General features: G+C 40.2%; 1 protein-coding gene and 1 long non-coding RNA gene across 2 annotated transcripts; one reads left to right on the top strand and one right to left on the bottom strand.

The window, feature by feature from the left end:
• Nucleotides 1–72: 72 nt before the first annotated feature.
• LOC140946231 (uncharacterized) lies at nt 73–5,440 on the top strand. Its single transcript, XM_073395323.1, has 6 exons — nt 73–254; nt 1,808–1,907; nt 2,314–2,465; nt 3,065–3,120; nt 3,597–3,845; nt 5,014–5,440. The coding sequence occupies exons 1-6, from the start codon at nt 180–182 to the stop codon at nt 5,207–5,209; spliced, it is 828 nt and encodes a 275-aa protein (XP_073251424.1). The 5' UTR covers nt 73–179; the 3' UTR covers nt 5,210–5,440.
• Nucleotides 5,441–5,843: 403 nt separating this feature from the next.
• Nucleotides 5,844–11,057, bottom strand: LOC140946092 (uncharacterized). Its single transcript, XR_012166807.1, has 3 exons — nt 11,017–11,057; nt 8,175–8,283; nt 5,844–5,981 (listed from the first exon to the last, which is right to left on the bottom strand). It is a non-coding gene; the product is annotated as an uncharacterized lncRNA (long non-coding RNA).
• Nucleotides 11,058–13,711: the final 2,654 nt, after the last annotated feature.

Below are 13,711 nucleotides of genomic sequence, written 5' to 3'. Positions count from 1 at the left end.
AAACTGGTAACAATGACGTTTTGTTGTGCTTACATGAAGGAATGCACGATGACAACAAGAAAGTGGTCACTAAGCATGGTTAGTGGCTAATGACACACGCAAAAATGGAAACGTGGGTGAAAACGTGTAGTCTGTCTCGTGTCAAAGAATGAAAAGTTAATTTTCCTTACTTACTGGCTATGGATTTTCTTTTGCAACATTTTAGAAGGTTATTTTCGTTCTTGTGCGGAAATTCTGACAATGTGCGCCCGAAGGTAAGCCAATAAGGTTTAATTGAGTCTTGAGTTTGAAAGCTGCGAAAATCATAACTTTCATTTTATAAATGACAGCAGATATTATCGATGAAGATGGAACTGTTGTTAGATGAGAGACGTAAGCAACTGTGGAGATTCAGTAGAATCTCTGCCTGCAAAATCCTACCATAAATGTAGATGAACACTAAATTTTACCATTAAGCAAATACACTTCCTCGTTCACCCAAACAAGTCGACCCAAACAAGTGACAAACTTAACCTTACAAAAAAAGGATTGTGTTGGATGGGATCCACGTCGATAACAATCAAAATATTATGATAATTAAAAGGCTTGCCAATAAAAGTACTTATATTGATCAGGGAATGCACGTTTGATGAGTTATGATGCATGGGTCATCCCTGTACTTTGTGGAGTGTAGCTTCCAGCTTAATCTGCAACTGATCACCACTACTGTGGTGCTGTACCTGGGATACTGCTCCATCCTATGGGAGCATACACTGCTAAAAACAAGAGCATCCCATTAGTCAACTTTACAAGCATGCTTTTTTCATTTGTAAAAGAACAAAGTTTATCTGTAGTTTGACCAAAGCCACTTGCGTCTTATCTCCAGCATGCACCACTTTACCTGGGGGGAGGGGGGGGGGGGGTACTGGCATATTTGAGCTATATAGGTATGTGCCACTGTGAAGGGTATGATTTTCAAGCAGTTTACTCGGGGATATGGTATATATATCAGAGAGTTTGGGTCTAGAATAGGGTATCATTTTCCAGGAAACTGATCAATTCATCATTGAAGATTTCAGTCTAGACCAGGGAAACCAGAAACGCTAATCAAAAATGTAAAATAATCAGTTTTGTTTTAGTTGTACTGTGGTTTCTGGAAAACAGCTACTCTAGGAAAGGGGGGATTTGGGGAATTTAGTCTAGTATAGGGAAGCAAAATTCACTTGAACTATATGTCTGGTTTAGGCTAAGGGTTACAGGGTCACAGCAGCACATAGCCACCCAAAACTTTCGGGTACATTACGTCAGAACAATATAAGGCAGGTACAGTCATGGCATTCAAGGACATGATGTGGTAAAACCTGTATTTATTACCACCTCTCTAAGTTTATAATAATGAACAGTTGATGTTTTTGTCCTAGTGGCAGACAGTCCGTGCTTGTTCTGAACTTTTCCATTCTGAAGTTTTATCTGTTTATTTGTCATTATATAGAAGCCACTGGATCCAGATAATACAACGAGAGTTACTGTTGCCCTTGCAGGGATCCTGGCCTGCATTGCAAACTCTCCATTGGGAGAATATTGTGAGTAGTCATTTGGGAGCAGCACTCAAAAAAAGACACCAGAACAAAGAGCTCCCTTTCTCTACCTTTCATGGCTCTGCAGCTCTCATGCAGTCATTCTCTTGCTGATCGATTGCCACGCAAAAGTTAATGGAGAGCTTGCTTACAGGCTAATGGGTGATCAGTTATAGTGACCGAGTTTCACTGTATGCTGTATGTTTAAATATCCATTATTTCTCAATAGCATTATTGTTAATCCTTTCTAGATTTGTCTTTCTGATGCTGATGTTTCATCTGCAGAGGAAGCAAATATGATATTACAAACCCATAGCAACCCTCTGCAAGTTGAGGAATTTATTCTTGAAGGTATGTATATTTTATAAAGCTTTTTCAGGGCATTTATTTAAATAAATTGGCTTCATATGAATGTACTATCATAGAGTTCCCAATCGCCATCCACCTATTTGTTCTGTCCATGTATTTTAGGGTCCCAGAGCCACAAAATATCATGCAAATAAAAACAACAACAACAACTTGACATCTTCACAATTTGTGCTCTGCTAGTTATTTAATTTCACTAAAAGTAATGACCCCATTATGCCATGCAAAATGAAAATTTTAAATCAATCAATAACTGACAAAAAAACAAGGTCTTTATAACAAGGGTGTATGAAAAGGCACGTAAATACTCATCAAAGTGATAGCGATAGTAATTCACAGGCTTACAAGAAGTGATAATTATTTTCAACCAAACTGTTTTTTTCTCTGCAAGGAAAGCCAAGCATACACAGCATTCCTATCCAACTGTTTTACTTCACAAATTTGCAAAGGCTCAGTCTGTGTGGTAATCAACTGCAAGACATTCCATGGTCTATTATTTACCTGCGGCAACTGAAGGAGCTCGATGTTTCCTTCAATGCTTTGGTAGGTGCTGGTTTTATACAATTTTGAGATTGTTTTATTCAGCCTACACAATATTATTAATTCACAGCAGCTGATCACATGTGGCTTGATATATATTGGAGAAAAGATATTATCTGTACCACATTGTTGTAAGTGTATAATAGGCTCATTTATTACTTATTTCACGATACTAAGTCACTTTTGGCAAATTCTTTTTGCTAAAATGTGGAAAAGGCCAAGGCTTAATTTAAATGGAAATGAAATACTGTATACAATTTTGTGTAGACAGTAACACAACCACATACCGTTATTGGTTATGGTACTTGTTAACCACCTTTTAAAAGTTCCCGGAAATTCAAGCACGCAGTTAATTTGTGTTCTCAAAGAACTGTCCATCCATCAGTGAAAAATTGATCATTAATTCTTTTTGTTTTCTTGTACATTAGCATGTTCATATTTTGTTGGCTAAATAATAATTGTCCATTTATTTCTATGTAAAAAAAATATTTTCAATTATATTCTATGTGTTTATGTTACTCTTTAATTTGCTTATTCACTATGAGCTGTTAGCTGTTATTGTTTCCCCTTATTATTATATTTATCAATTTTTATTTTATTAGAGTGTTCTTCCAAGAATTGTGTGCTATGTTCCAACCTTGCAAGTTCTATCATTTCGGTAAGAAGACTAAAACTTTGCCACAGAAATATATTGTTCCTCAAAGAATAAAGAATCAAGAGCAATATTAAATTAAGTGACTGTGCTTTATTCAAGAGAGTGCTTCTTTTTTCAAGTGTAAGCTGTTTAGTTTTGAAAGCCATAAAATTCATCTGTTAGCCCTTTTGGGCGCCTTCACAGACCCAAATGACAGATTTCCCTACTCTGTCGTATCCTTCAACGGTAAAATCCCCACCCTTTCATATACCTGAAGTCTAAAAATGGTACCCCTTTCAGGTGGAGCGTCCCTGTATAGGCCATTATGGAGAGTACCCCCTGGGCGTGGCATGCATCACAATGGCTGGGGCATATAAAGTCTCTATTTTCTTAGTGCTCTAGAGTACTTTTAAAAGTACGTATAAGTTCATGGTGAAGAAAATATTCCAAGAGGACTAATACTAACCCTCCATCCTCTCTCTTTTTTTCTTTTTCTTCAGAAACAACTTTATCACCTATTTACCAACAGAGCTGCTTAATTTACCCAATCTTAAGACTTTAGGGGTGCAAGATAATCCCTTGGTTTCGCCTCCTCCAGCAATCGCAGAGAGAGGAAGAGAATCCATTTTAGCTTACCTTAGAAAGAGAAAAAGCAGAAGAAACATGTTTTCAGACTTCAAGCCATGGATCTCTCCAAATGATGACCTGGTCACTGTAGAGGTATCAACCCTAGTAGAGCTCTGTGTCAAGTAAGTATAGCTCTGCTTAGCCTGCGTGTTAGGTCTTTGAAGGGGGAAGGGAAAGGGGGGATCATTTAAGGCATACAAGTACACAGGGGGTGTGTGGGGGATGATGTTAATTAAATGGAAACTTTCCCTTGCAAGAGGGATTTAGAGGAAGACGTTTCCTTCCCACCTTACTCCCACACCTATAGAGTACACACAAGAGAGGGAGTTAGAGGGAGACATTCCTTTCCTAAGTTCCTTCCTTGCCTCCTTGCTTCCTTATCGCGATCTCATGCACCTCTATTTCAGGTATTAATTCCCAGCTTGATTCTACCCAGTTTATGATGCTGATACACGGTTTGTTAAACAAAGGGAAATTGGAATTAATGGTGGACGAGGTCGTCCAGGTTCATCAAACTATTATAATGCAAAACAGTCGGTTTTTTTTTTCTCAAAATCAGTCAAGAACTCGGTAAGGCGTGGGGTAAGAGTCTTAAGCGCGCGAAGCGCGCAAGCCTCGCACGCCCGTAGGGTGACGTGCCCGGTTACGTGTGAGGCGGGGAAAAAAACATATTTTTAGCATCTCGCCCCAGTCTCGCTCTCTGTTTTCAGCCTTGTTCGAGACCTTTTGTTTGACTGTTCGCGCGTACTTGAATACGCAAAAATACGGACTGTTTTGCAGCCTATCAAACTATTGGGTCTGAGCATTTAAAAAAGTGCAGAAGCGTATGTAGAGTAGGGGCCCGACGGTCCTGGGTCGCCGCCTCATTTTTAGGCCAAACTGCAGCCTGCAGAGCCAAGGAAAATTATTTTCAAGTGTCGGGCTCCCCTTTTATTTTAGGGTCTGGATGGGCGGATCCCCTGCTTCCTTCAAGATGTGGAACCGCCATTGAAATGGTGGTTCTTATTAGCATAACCCACACCCCTCCTCTTAACAAGAAGGTGTTAATATCGTGGGGGGGGGGGAGATTTTCTTAGTACTAAGTAGTGCGCGCGTGTGAACCAGCGTCATTTTGGTGGGAAAATGAAATTGACAGGTTTCAGCGCGAGTGTTGCACTCGTGACAGTAACAAGTCATCAAATGCTAGAAGTTACACCTTTCAATATAAAGCTTTCCGGAGTGTCTACTCGAATCTAAAGGTCTCCATTAACACGAAATACCTAATGAAAAACTTAATGCTTTTTTACACAGATGCATCCTTGACTGCCAAATAGACTTTCTGGGTTCAAGGGATATACCTCCGCGACTGAAGACAAATCTCGAAGAAACGAAAAAAGAGGATCGGAACTCTATTTTTATCTGTAAATGCGACGTATGTGAAATGTATTTCTCTAATAAGTTTAAATTTGAAATCCACGACTGTGGAAACAAATTATCGGTACCGTAAAGTTTCGAAAGAAACGACAGCTTTTATTGTGAGTTTTGAAATGTTGATGCATTCTAGTCTCCCTCGCAGCCGTTTTGTCTTGTCACGCAAACGTTGCGTGACGAGAACAAGAAGACTAGTAGATACGTTCAAGATTTGCTAACAACCATGATATTTTATAGTTACTTAACAAGGTAGGGTAAGAGGGTCATTACTTTTGGAACTTAACGGCATGAGCTAAGATGTACTGATACATTCTGGAGACATTGATCTAGTGGAAAAATAGCGAAGTTGCAGCCACACCTCTGCGTAATGTTACTGTCAAACAAAGTGTTATTCCTTATACGTATACCAGCGATACATAAATTACGACGCTTTCCTCTCTACCTTATGTCACTTAACACTGCGCTGCATAACCCGGATGAATGCTAGTACTGCGCCCACCCCACCCTCACACCGCAAACGCATGAACTGCAAGGACCTGGCAGGCTAAGTAACTCATTGAAAACTTCTCCCTTTAATTTATACTCTTCTTTTTCCTTTTTTATTTGTTAATTTCATGTAGTAAGAAAATAGAAACCATCAGAGAAAGCAAAAAGATACCAGTCGCATCCTGATGGGTTTAATTGTTTTAAAAATTCTTCGATGTCTATACACAACCCAAATAGAAATATGACAGTGATTAACTCATATGCACCACATATAGACATTTTATTTAAAAACATGACATTTTTCTAATAGTCTCTCTCGCCAGATGGAGTTAGTGTTCTTGCTTCTTGTAATTTTGAAAGACCTGCAGAAATAGTCGGACAAGCCGTCAACCTTTGAACTGCTATTTAATGTGAAGTTTTCATAAACTAACAAAAGGCTGCGCCTTGCCTTTATGAGGTATTATCTTAGCTACATTTACTTACTCGCTCTACCCGCGTCGAATAGCTTTGCTAACAGACTTTCTATTGCTTTTTGTCCAAATTTGATTATAAATTCATGATACCGTCACGAATATAAAACAATTTATGCCCAGTTAGAAACTGTACTACTCCGAACTAGTCAGGGTTGTTGTTGTAGATTGGTTTAGTTGCTGTAATGAAAGTAGTTGATTTGACTGTAGTTTTGCGTAAATGGTGTAGTTTGATGTTAGTTTGATGTCGTTGGTATAGTTAGTGTAGTTGTACACAAACTAAGTAAAATACACCAACTACACGGAACTACATTAACTACACCAAACTACATCAACTACACCCAACTGGACCAACCTTTACCGCAGTGCATCACACTACACGAACCTGCAGCAACCTACACCAACCTGCACCAACCAGCACAACCCTGTACCAACATGCACCAAACTGCACCAACCTATACCATCCTGTACAAAACAACACCAACTGAGAACGGGACTACACTATACCAACCTGCACCAAGCTACACCAAATAACACTAACCTGCACCAAACTAAATCACCCTGCAACAACATACATCAAATTCCACCAAACCATAAATCTACACGAAATAACACCAACCAGTGCCAACCTGCCCTAAACAATACTAAACTGCACCAACCTGCACCAAACTGCATCAACCTTCACCAGACTGCACCAACCTGTACAAAACTGCACCAGCATGCACCACCTCAACCAAATTATACCAAACTGCAGAAAACTGCACCAAACTACACCAGATTGCAACAGCCTGCACCAACATGAACCAACCTGCTCCACACTACACCAAACTGTATGAAACTGCACCAACCTGCACCAAACTACACCAACCTACACCATCTTGAACTAAACTACACCAACCTGCACCAAGCTACACCAAACAACACCAACCTGCACCAAACCGCGGCAACCTGCACCAAACTAAATCACCCTGCAACAACATACATCAAATTCCACCAAACCATAAATCTACACGAAATAACACCAACCAGTGCCAACCTGCACTAAACAATACCAAACTGCATCAACCTTCACCAGACTGCATCAACCTTCACCAGACTGCACCAACCTGTACAAAACTGCACCAGCATGCACCACACTACACCAAACTGTATCAAACTGCACCAAACTACACCAACCTACACCATCTTGAACCAACTGCACTAACCTGCACTACACTGCACTGCAACCTGCAAGAATGTGCACGACACTGCAGTAAACTGCACCAGGCTGTACCAAACTGCACCAACCTGCATCAAACTGCACCAACCTGTACAGAACTACACCAAACACCACACTTCACCAACCTAAACCAATCTACACCAAACTACACCAGATTGCATCAGGCTGTACCAACGTGCACCAACCAGTACAAAACTGCACCAACATTCACCAAACTGCACCAGCCTACACCGAACTGTAAAAAACTGCACTGGTCAACATGCCACAAACTACACCAAACTACACCAACTCGAACCAACCTCCATATGCATCAAACTGCACCAAACACCAGACTGCAACAACCTGCACTAAACTACACCAAACTACACCACCCTGCACAAAATTGGACCAACCTGCACCAAACTACACCAATCTGCACCAAGCTGCTCCAAACTGCACCAAACTACACCAAACCGTACCAATCTGCAACAACCTTCAACAACTGCCCCAACCTGCCCTAAACTACATCAAACTACCTCAAACTACACCTGCCTGAACCGACCTGCAACAAACTGCACCGAATTGCTCCAAACTACATTAGCCTGCATCAGACTGCACCAGAAGTCACCACCACGCACCAAATTGGACAAACCTGCACTAAGCTACGTTAAAGTAACTACGTCAAACTACACCCACCACGTCAAACTACACTAACAATATAAATTTTGACTGGGCATGAATTGTTTTATATTCGTGACGGTTATTATAAGTCTTTTACCTAAAAAATTAGCAATACCAAATGAATGTTTTGTTGCTTGTTGTTGTATTATATTGGAAAGAGTTGACCGTCGGGTAGTTCAGCGACGTTATAGGATTCTGACACATACCTACAATAACGCTCTAATACTTGTGTGATTCTGTGCCTCCATGACCAAATCCCCCTGGACCGAACTGAGATGCGTAGCAAGGGTTATGACAGTAGGGCTCGCCTTTTCGCTAAAACAGAGCAAACATAGCAAACATCTAATAAACTAACCTGTAACAGTTACCTTGGTCCTGTTATAAGGTGGTTACAGTTGTTGAATTTTATACCTATCTGCTATTGGTATAAATTGCTTGACATAATTCTCAACGAGAGTTACCTCTTAAAATAGTTATATTGAGTAGAATTAGCTGTACTCCCAACTGTTCGCAGTAATTCTAGAACCACTCGATCGTACCTGACAAGATAATAAAGTTCGTTCGGCCGCCAAAGTGTAAGGTCGAGTAAGGGCATTTACCATTGGTAAGAACTGGCCGGGCAAACCAGATCAAACCTGTCCAGACAGATTATTTTATTTCTAAAGCTACGTGCAAACAAACGCAACAATGTGGGAAGTTGTTGCGTCCGTGTTGGCAGAGGTGTGTAAACTGCGCGTGTATGGCCCCAACAATGTTGAAAGAGCTAAGCAATCGGATCCAACATTGTTGTGCTGTACGCTTCGGCGGTCACGGAATAAATGTGTTGGGAGTTGTACGTTGGCTTAAAAGTTTGACCTTAACTTTGCGCAACAACGTGCAACAGGATTTGCAAACAGACACAACATGTAACATCCAACAATGTTGCATCCGTTTGCAAGGGGCTTAAATAGTATCCACAACAATGTTGAATTTTTGGCAAAAAAGTATGGAAAAAAAGTATTTCATTTTCAAGATGACCTGTCTGGGCGGCCAGTCCTGACTACCATGTAATATTTTTTTTAAGTAAGAGCCTCTAAAGTATGACATTTTCTACCAGGTGAGCGCCATTTAAATGAGTCAAGTTCACCTACTACACTCATAATTCTCAATGACCATTCCGAATTCTTTAACAAAATTTGCCCAAAAACAATTCGAAACGAAACAGAGAACAAGTCGGTGGACCGATTACTAGCCCTGTTTCAGGGGCTCCCAACGACAGTTTCCTCTTAAATACATTGAAAACACTTTTTAAACAGGTTATCCAGAGTACGTTTAGATCTGTAGAAATACATTCTAAGCGGCGTTATAAAATTTGTATCTGATCGGACATCCTATGGGAACTTGAGTCTTTTCGAAATTATAAGGGCTTGAGTATTATGTTCCAGGAAATTTTAGATGCAATTTGAAAGTGAGACATTTTCCTTTCATCATCACATTTTGAATCCGAAAATTTTAGGTTTCCTTTTTTCTACGACAAATAGCCTGACTTAGAAAGTGAAATGTGAAAATTAAACTTCAGAAAATAATAGGGAATTTATTAGATAAGCATCGAAAATTGTACATGAATGGAACGGTTATCTGGTGGAAAATTCCAGGCAATTTTTGCTTCTTCGAACAGATATTTTACCGAAAAAAGTCCTTAGGTGCCCCTGCTGTCTACTGCCCTACTGCCCGGGGGAATGCTTATCGTAATTTTAAAGAAAGCAGAAGACGAAAAGAAGAAGGGGTGAAACGTTTAAGGAGAACTTCTTTCAGCGCAATTCAAAAGCTCTCCTTTGGCTGTTTGTTCTACAGTGGTGTCCTTTAGAGGTCTGATTAGTCCAAGTTTTCGATGAGTATCCCTAACCCTTCCCTAACCCCACTTTACACGGGAGTCCTCGCCAGGGGGAGGCTACTGTCACAGTTCATGGAAATCACGTTCCTGTTGTCAGTATAGGCTTCTGTGAAAATCATATTTCGGGTCCGAGCTACATCAGTGTCAAGCAAAGGATGTTAAAATTTTTTCTGCAATGTAACAGCTGTTTGGAGACGACACTTAATAACACTATAGAAACGTCCTTTTAGTGCTGTCAAATTTCGTAGGGAACAAGGCCTTACGAACCACCCAGTGTGAACAGGTCACTAGGTATCGTTATCAGCTTTTTTTGTTTTTGTCTTTCTGTTTGTTTGTTTGTTTGTTTTTGTTTAGTTTTAAATTGCGTTCAGGAACAAGAGCCACGGAATAACACAAACCTAAAATAAAATGAATCACTTATCAGCCGTTTGTAAAGATCAGTCAATAGAACATTGTAATTTGACGAATTGAAAAATTCGAGCGTTCCACTTTTTATGATGTCAGATTCGAGTCACGCTAACTACGTGACAAGGCGGCCATGTTGGGGGTCAAAACAAAAGAATATTTCCTCGAAGAATTTACATGAAAATAGAGTTTAGTTCCCAGAGGAGAGAAATGCTTTTGTTCTTGACCACCAACATGGCCGCCGTGACGTCACGTGCAAACCAGCAATATATATTAAAACACTATCCCTCACGACATGTGCACGTTCCATGAACTTTAGACGTTGATTCGAATTAAAAGTGCAAAGATTAAAAAGCTTACTTCCGCGTGGTTGCCGACTGCCAGTTGCCGTCCACATTTTCTGCACTTAAGACACAAGGGATGGTACCAATTTCCAAGTGATTCTTTCTTTTCACCTGTCAGAATAACACGAGGATGACAGATCGCATGCATTTCTTTGATTTTCTCAATTATACACGTAGATAAAACAAGCTAAAACACCTAGAGCACAATCGCTGGACAACATGAAACAAGAAAGCAACAACTGAATCATCCGTCAATTAGAAAAGCAAACTTCGTGCCAAGTTTTCAGTGTTCCTTATGGACCTTATGTAAAAGTTACCCAAAAAAATATCAGCAACGGTTGAAAGAAATAAACCTTCGATCAACGGCTGTCAAAGTCATGAGGTAACGAGTGCAGATCACAAAGTGTTAGCTCATCAATTTCTTACCCATATAAACAGTTTTGTCGCATGTTGGGCACTTTCTAGACATATCGGAGTTTCTTGCTTTCAAAATCAGACTGATCTTCGCTGTTGAACTGAAAAAAGTAAAGATCGCTTGACGTTTTTGTTTACAGTAAACACCTGCTTACAAGAAGGAGCAGAGTGATTTAAATATATGGATATGTGCATTAATTGAGTGCGTGCTATTGGACACGGGGAAACACTTCAGAGATCAATTTTGAATGAGCGTCATCTTTTACCCAGATCAAGTCCTGTTTTTTTTCTTTGGCGATTCAATCAACATCGTACGTGACTGATACCGTTTCCATCTAGGTTTGACTACTCTACCAGGTAAACTAAAAAACATAATTCGTTTGTTTCTCCTTTCATGGAACAGATATGCAGTAATGAATAGGTCATACTCAAGAAATATTCACGGTGGAAATAAAGCGTGCATTCAGCTGTACGTCTCCTCAATCTTTTTTTTTCCAATTTCTTATTTGTTACAGAAACATCAGAAAAGAATAGGCATTTCGCTTTTTTTTTCTTGAGCTTAAACTTAATCATTTAAGAAATAGGAAATTTGAAATTTTACAATATAGAGCACACATGGCCACTTTCAGTAAACAATTAGCACAGGAGACAAAGCATCTTTAGCAGGGGTTTCAGAAAACCGAGTACTGTGCAGGCCTGGAGACAACCAAAATTCAAAGAAAAGAGCGCAAATTTGAAAGTCACAATAAATCTTGCTGACGACAAAAGGGCAAAAACAAATAATTTTTGAATTTTTAAAGCCTTACGGTTTTTCAGCCGGAGGGCTTAAGCTAAAAGCGTGTTTTTTTTTCTGACAATTTGATTCACCGAAATAAAACCCTTTACTTTCAATTATGTGGCCAGCATACATATTGTCTACAATTTGACTAGATGTCATAAAACTACCCTCAATATTTTCTCTGGAGCTTTTGGCTAAAACAATCACAAAATACTACAGCAGAAAAGCGTTTCCTTCTAAGCGTTTCCCTTTACCGCTAAAAAAATTTGAATAGTACGTACCCTTGGCTATTTTGTCTCCGAAAATTCAGGGGCAGTAAAGTATTAACATTAAAAGTGAATTTCTAAGTAAACTAAGCCAGGTATTGACATGTTTTATTCTTTGGAGGGGCCCATGTTTCATTACTCTCCAAAATGTCTTCGTAGGAGACTAAAGGCCCGTTTACACGTTAAAAGAGAAGTAAAAATCAAATCTCCTGTTTACACGTACAAATTCTGTAATGTGCCCGACAGAAAAAGGCACGGTACGTGAGAGCCCCTTGGAACGGGTACTAGACTGTTTACCCGTTGTTTTTTTCGAGACCGGTAACGATAGAGCCCGCGATAATTAAATAAAACTGCTTCGATGAGTTGTTCATATGCGCTTATACATACAGTAGACTGTGCATATCTCCGACAATCACGGATGCAGGTTTACAAGCACTTTCCTGGTTTCTTCTAAAGAAGAGAACACGAAATTCACGTTTGACAGCGTGTGCGATTCGTCAAAGTTCTTCTGAGAAAATGTACCGAATTAGGAGAAAAACAAGGCTTACGGTTCTCCTATTAACAGCCCTTGTATCGCACTTCACAGTCGAAAGGAGCTTCTGGCAAATTCCAAGAACAAGCGCTTGGTTTGATCTTACATACAGCACTTACTCTAACGATCAGTGGTATGTTAGCTTTCGAGTGTCGAAGAATACTTTCCAGTTTTTTCTTCCAACACGCATGTGACGTACGCTAAACAACTGACGTGGAGCACCACGGGCTCATAAAAAACGTAACAGAACGGTACCGAAAAAAGGGCGAGCGTTTACACGTTGAAAAGAAAACAAAAATGTGTACGGAACCGTTTTTTATCGGTTCCGTTCCGAAAGGGGTCCATGGCCGCCTATGGACCTTTTTAGGAACGGAACGGATACAACTGGAACGGGTCAAGTACCGTTTACACGCCGAATTTTGTCGGAGCCGTTCGTTTTTTTACCCGGGCCGTTCCAATTTCTTCGGTCGTGTAAACGGGCCTTAACTAAATATTTCATTCACTAAATTTATACTGTGCTAAACTTCGCTTTTCTGCAAAAATGACTGTGGTAAGAGAAAAACAAACTCAGGTGGATTTTCCGCGGTCTAGAGAGGTCTTCCCGGGATTCAGCGCGGTATTCGAGAGACGTTAATGGGATACGGGATTTGACTGCTACCCGGGAAGCGGGAGTCGCGAAAATTTGGGTAGAGAATGCGGGATCGGAAAAGAAAACGATATTCGGAAGAACAATGACAGAAGTTTGGGACGCGGGATTATCGTTGAAATTATAGGAGCGGGAATGCGGGAGACCCCGCACCTATTAGAAAGATTGTTTTTGATTAGCTGGAAAAACAATAGGGATTGTCACATAACAATCCTCCTATCCCTGAAAACAATGGAAGTGGAGATTAAAGGGGACCAGTGAAATATGAGGTTTAAAACGGTACAGGTCTACTAGGGAATGCGGGATCTACATCTACATGTATATAGGTTTCCCATTACATAGATGTGGTCGGAGCTCACAGCATTGACAAAAATGCTGGGGAGAGCCGCCATGTTGGCCGGCGACCGCTGACCGAGCTTGACCTTCCCCCACCCCTTTTCCTGACCCTAATTTGCCAATATCCTGTTATTTCTGCCTCGTACCCA

Source organism: Porites lutea, chromosome 8 (assembly GCF_958299795.1).
Source record: "Porites lutea chromosome 8, jaPorLute2.1, whole genome shotgun sequence".
Classification (NCBI taxonomy): domain Eukaryota; kingdom Metazoa; phylum Cnidaria; class Anthozoa; order Scleractinia; family Poritidae; genus Porites; species Porites lutea.
The sequence above is the reverse complement of the archived record's forward strand: the minus strand, read 5'-3'. Positions and strand labels throughout refer to the sequence as shown.

Excerpts from the sequence above, each read along its gene's own strand:
- LOC140946231 (XM_073395323.1), top strand. The coding sequence starts at position 180 with ATGGATTTTCTTTTGCAACATTTTAGAAGGTTATTTTCGTTCTTGTGC. Across the intron at positions 2,466-3,064 it reads ATGTTTCCTTCAATGCTTTG|AGTGTTCTTCCAAGAATTGT; the intron begins GTAGGTGCTGGT and ends TTATTTTATTAG. Across the intron at positions 3,846-5,013 it reads CTAGTAGAGCTCTGTGTCAA|ATGCATCCTTGACTGCCAAA; the intron begins GTAAGTATAGCT and ends TTTTTTACACAG.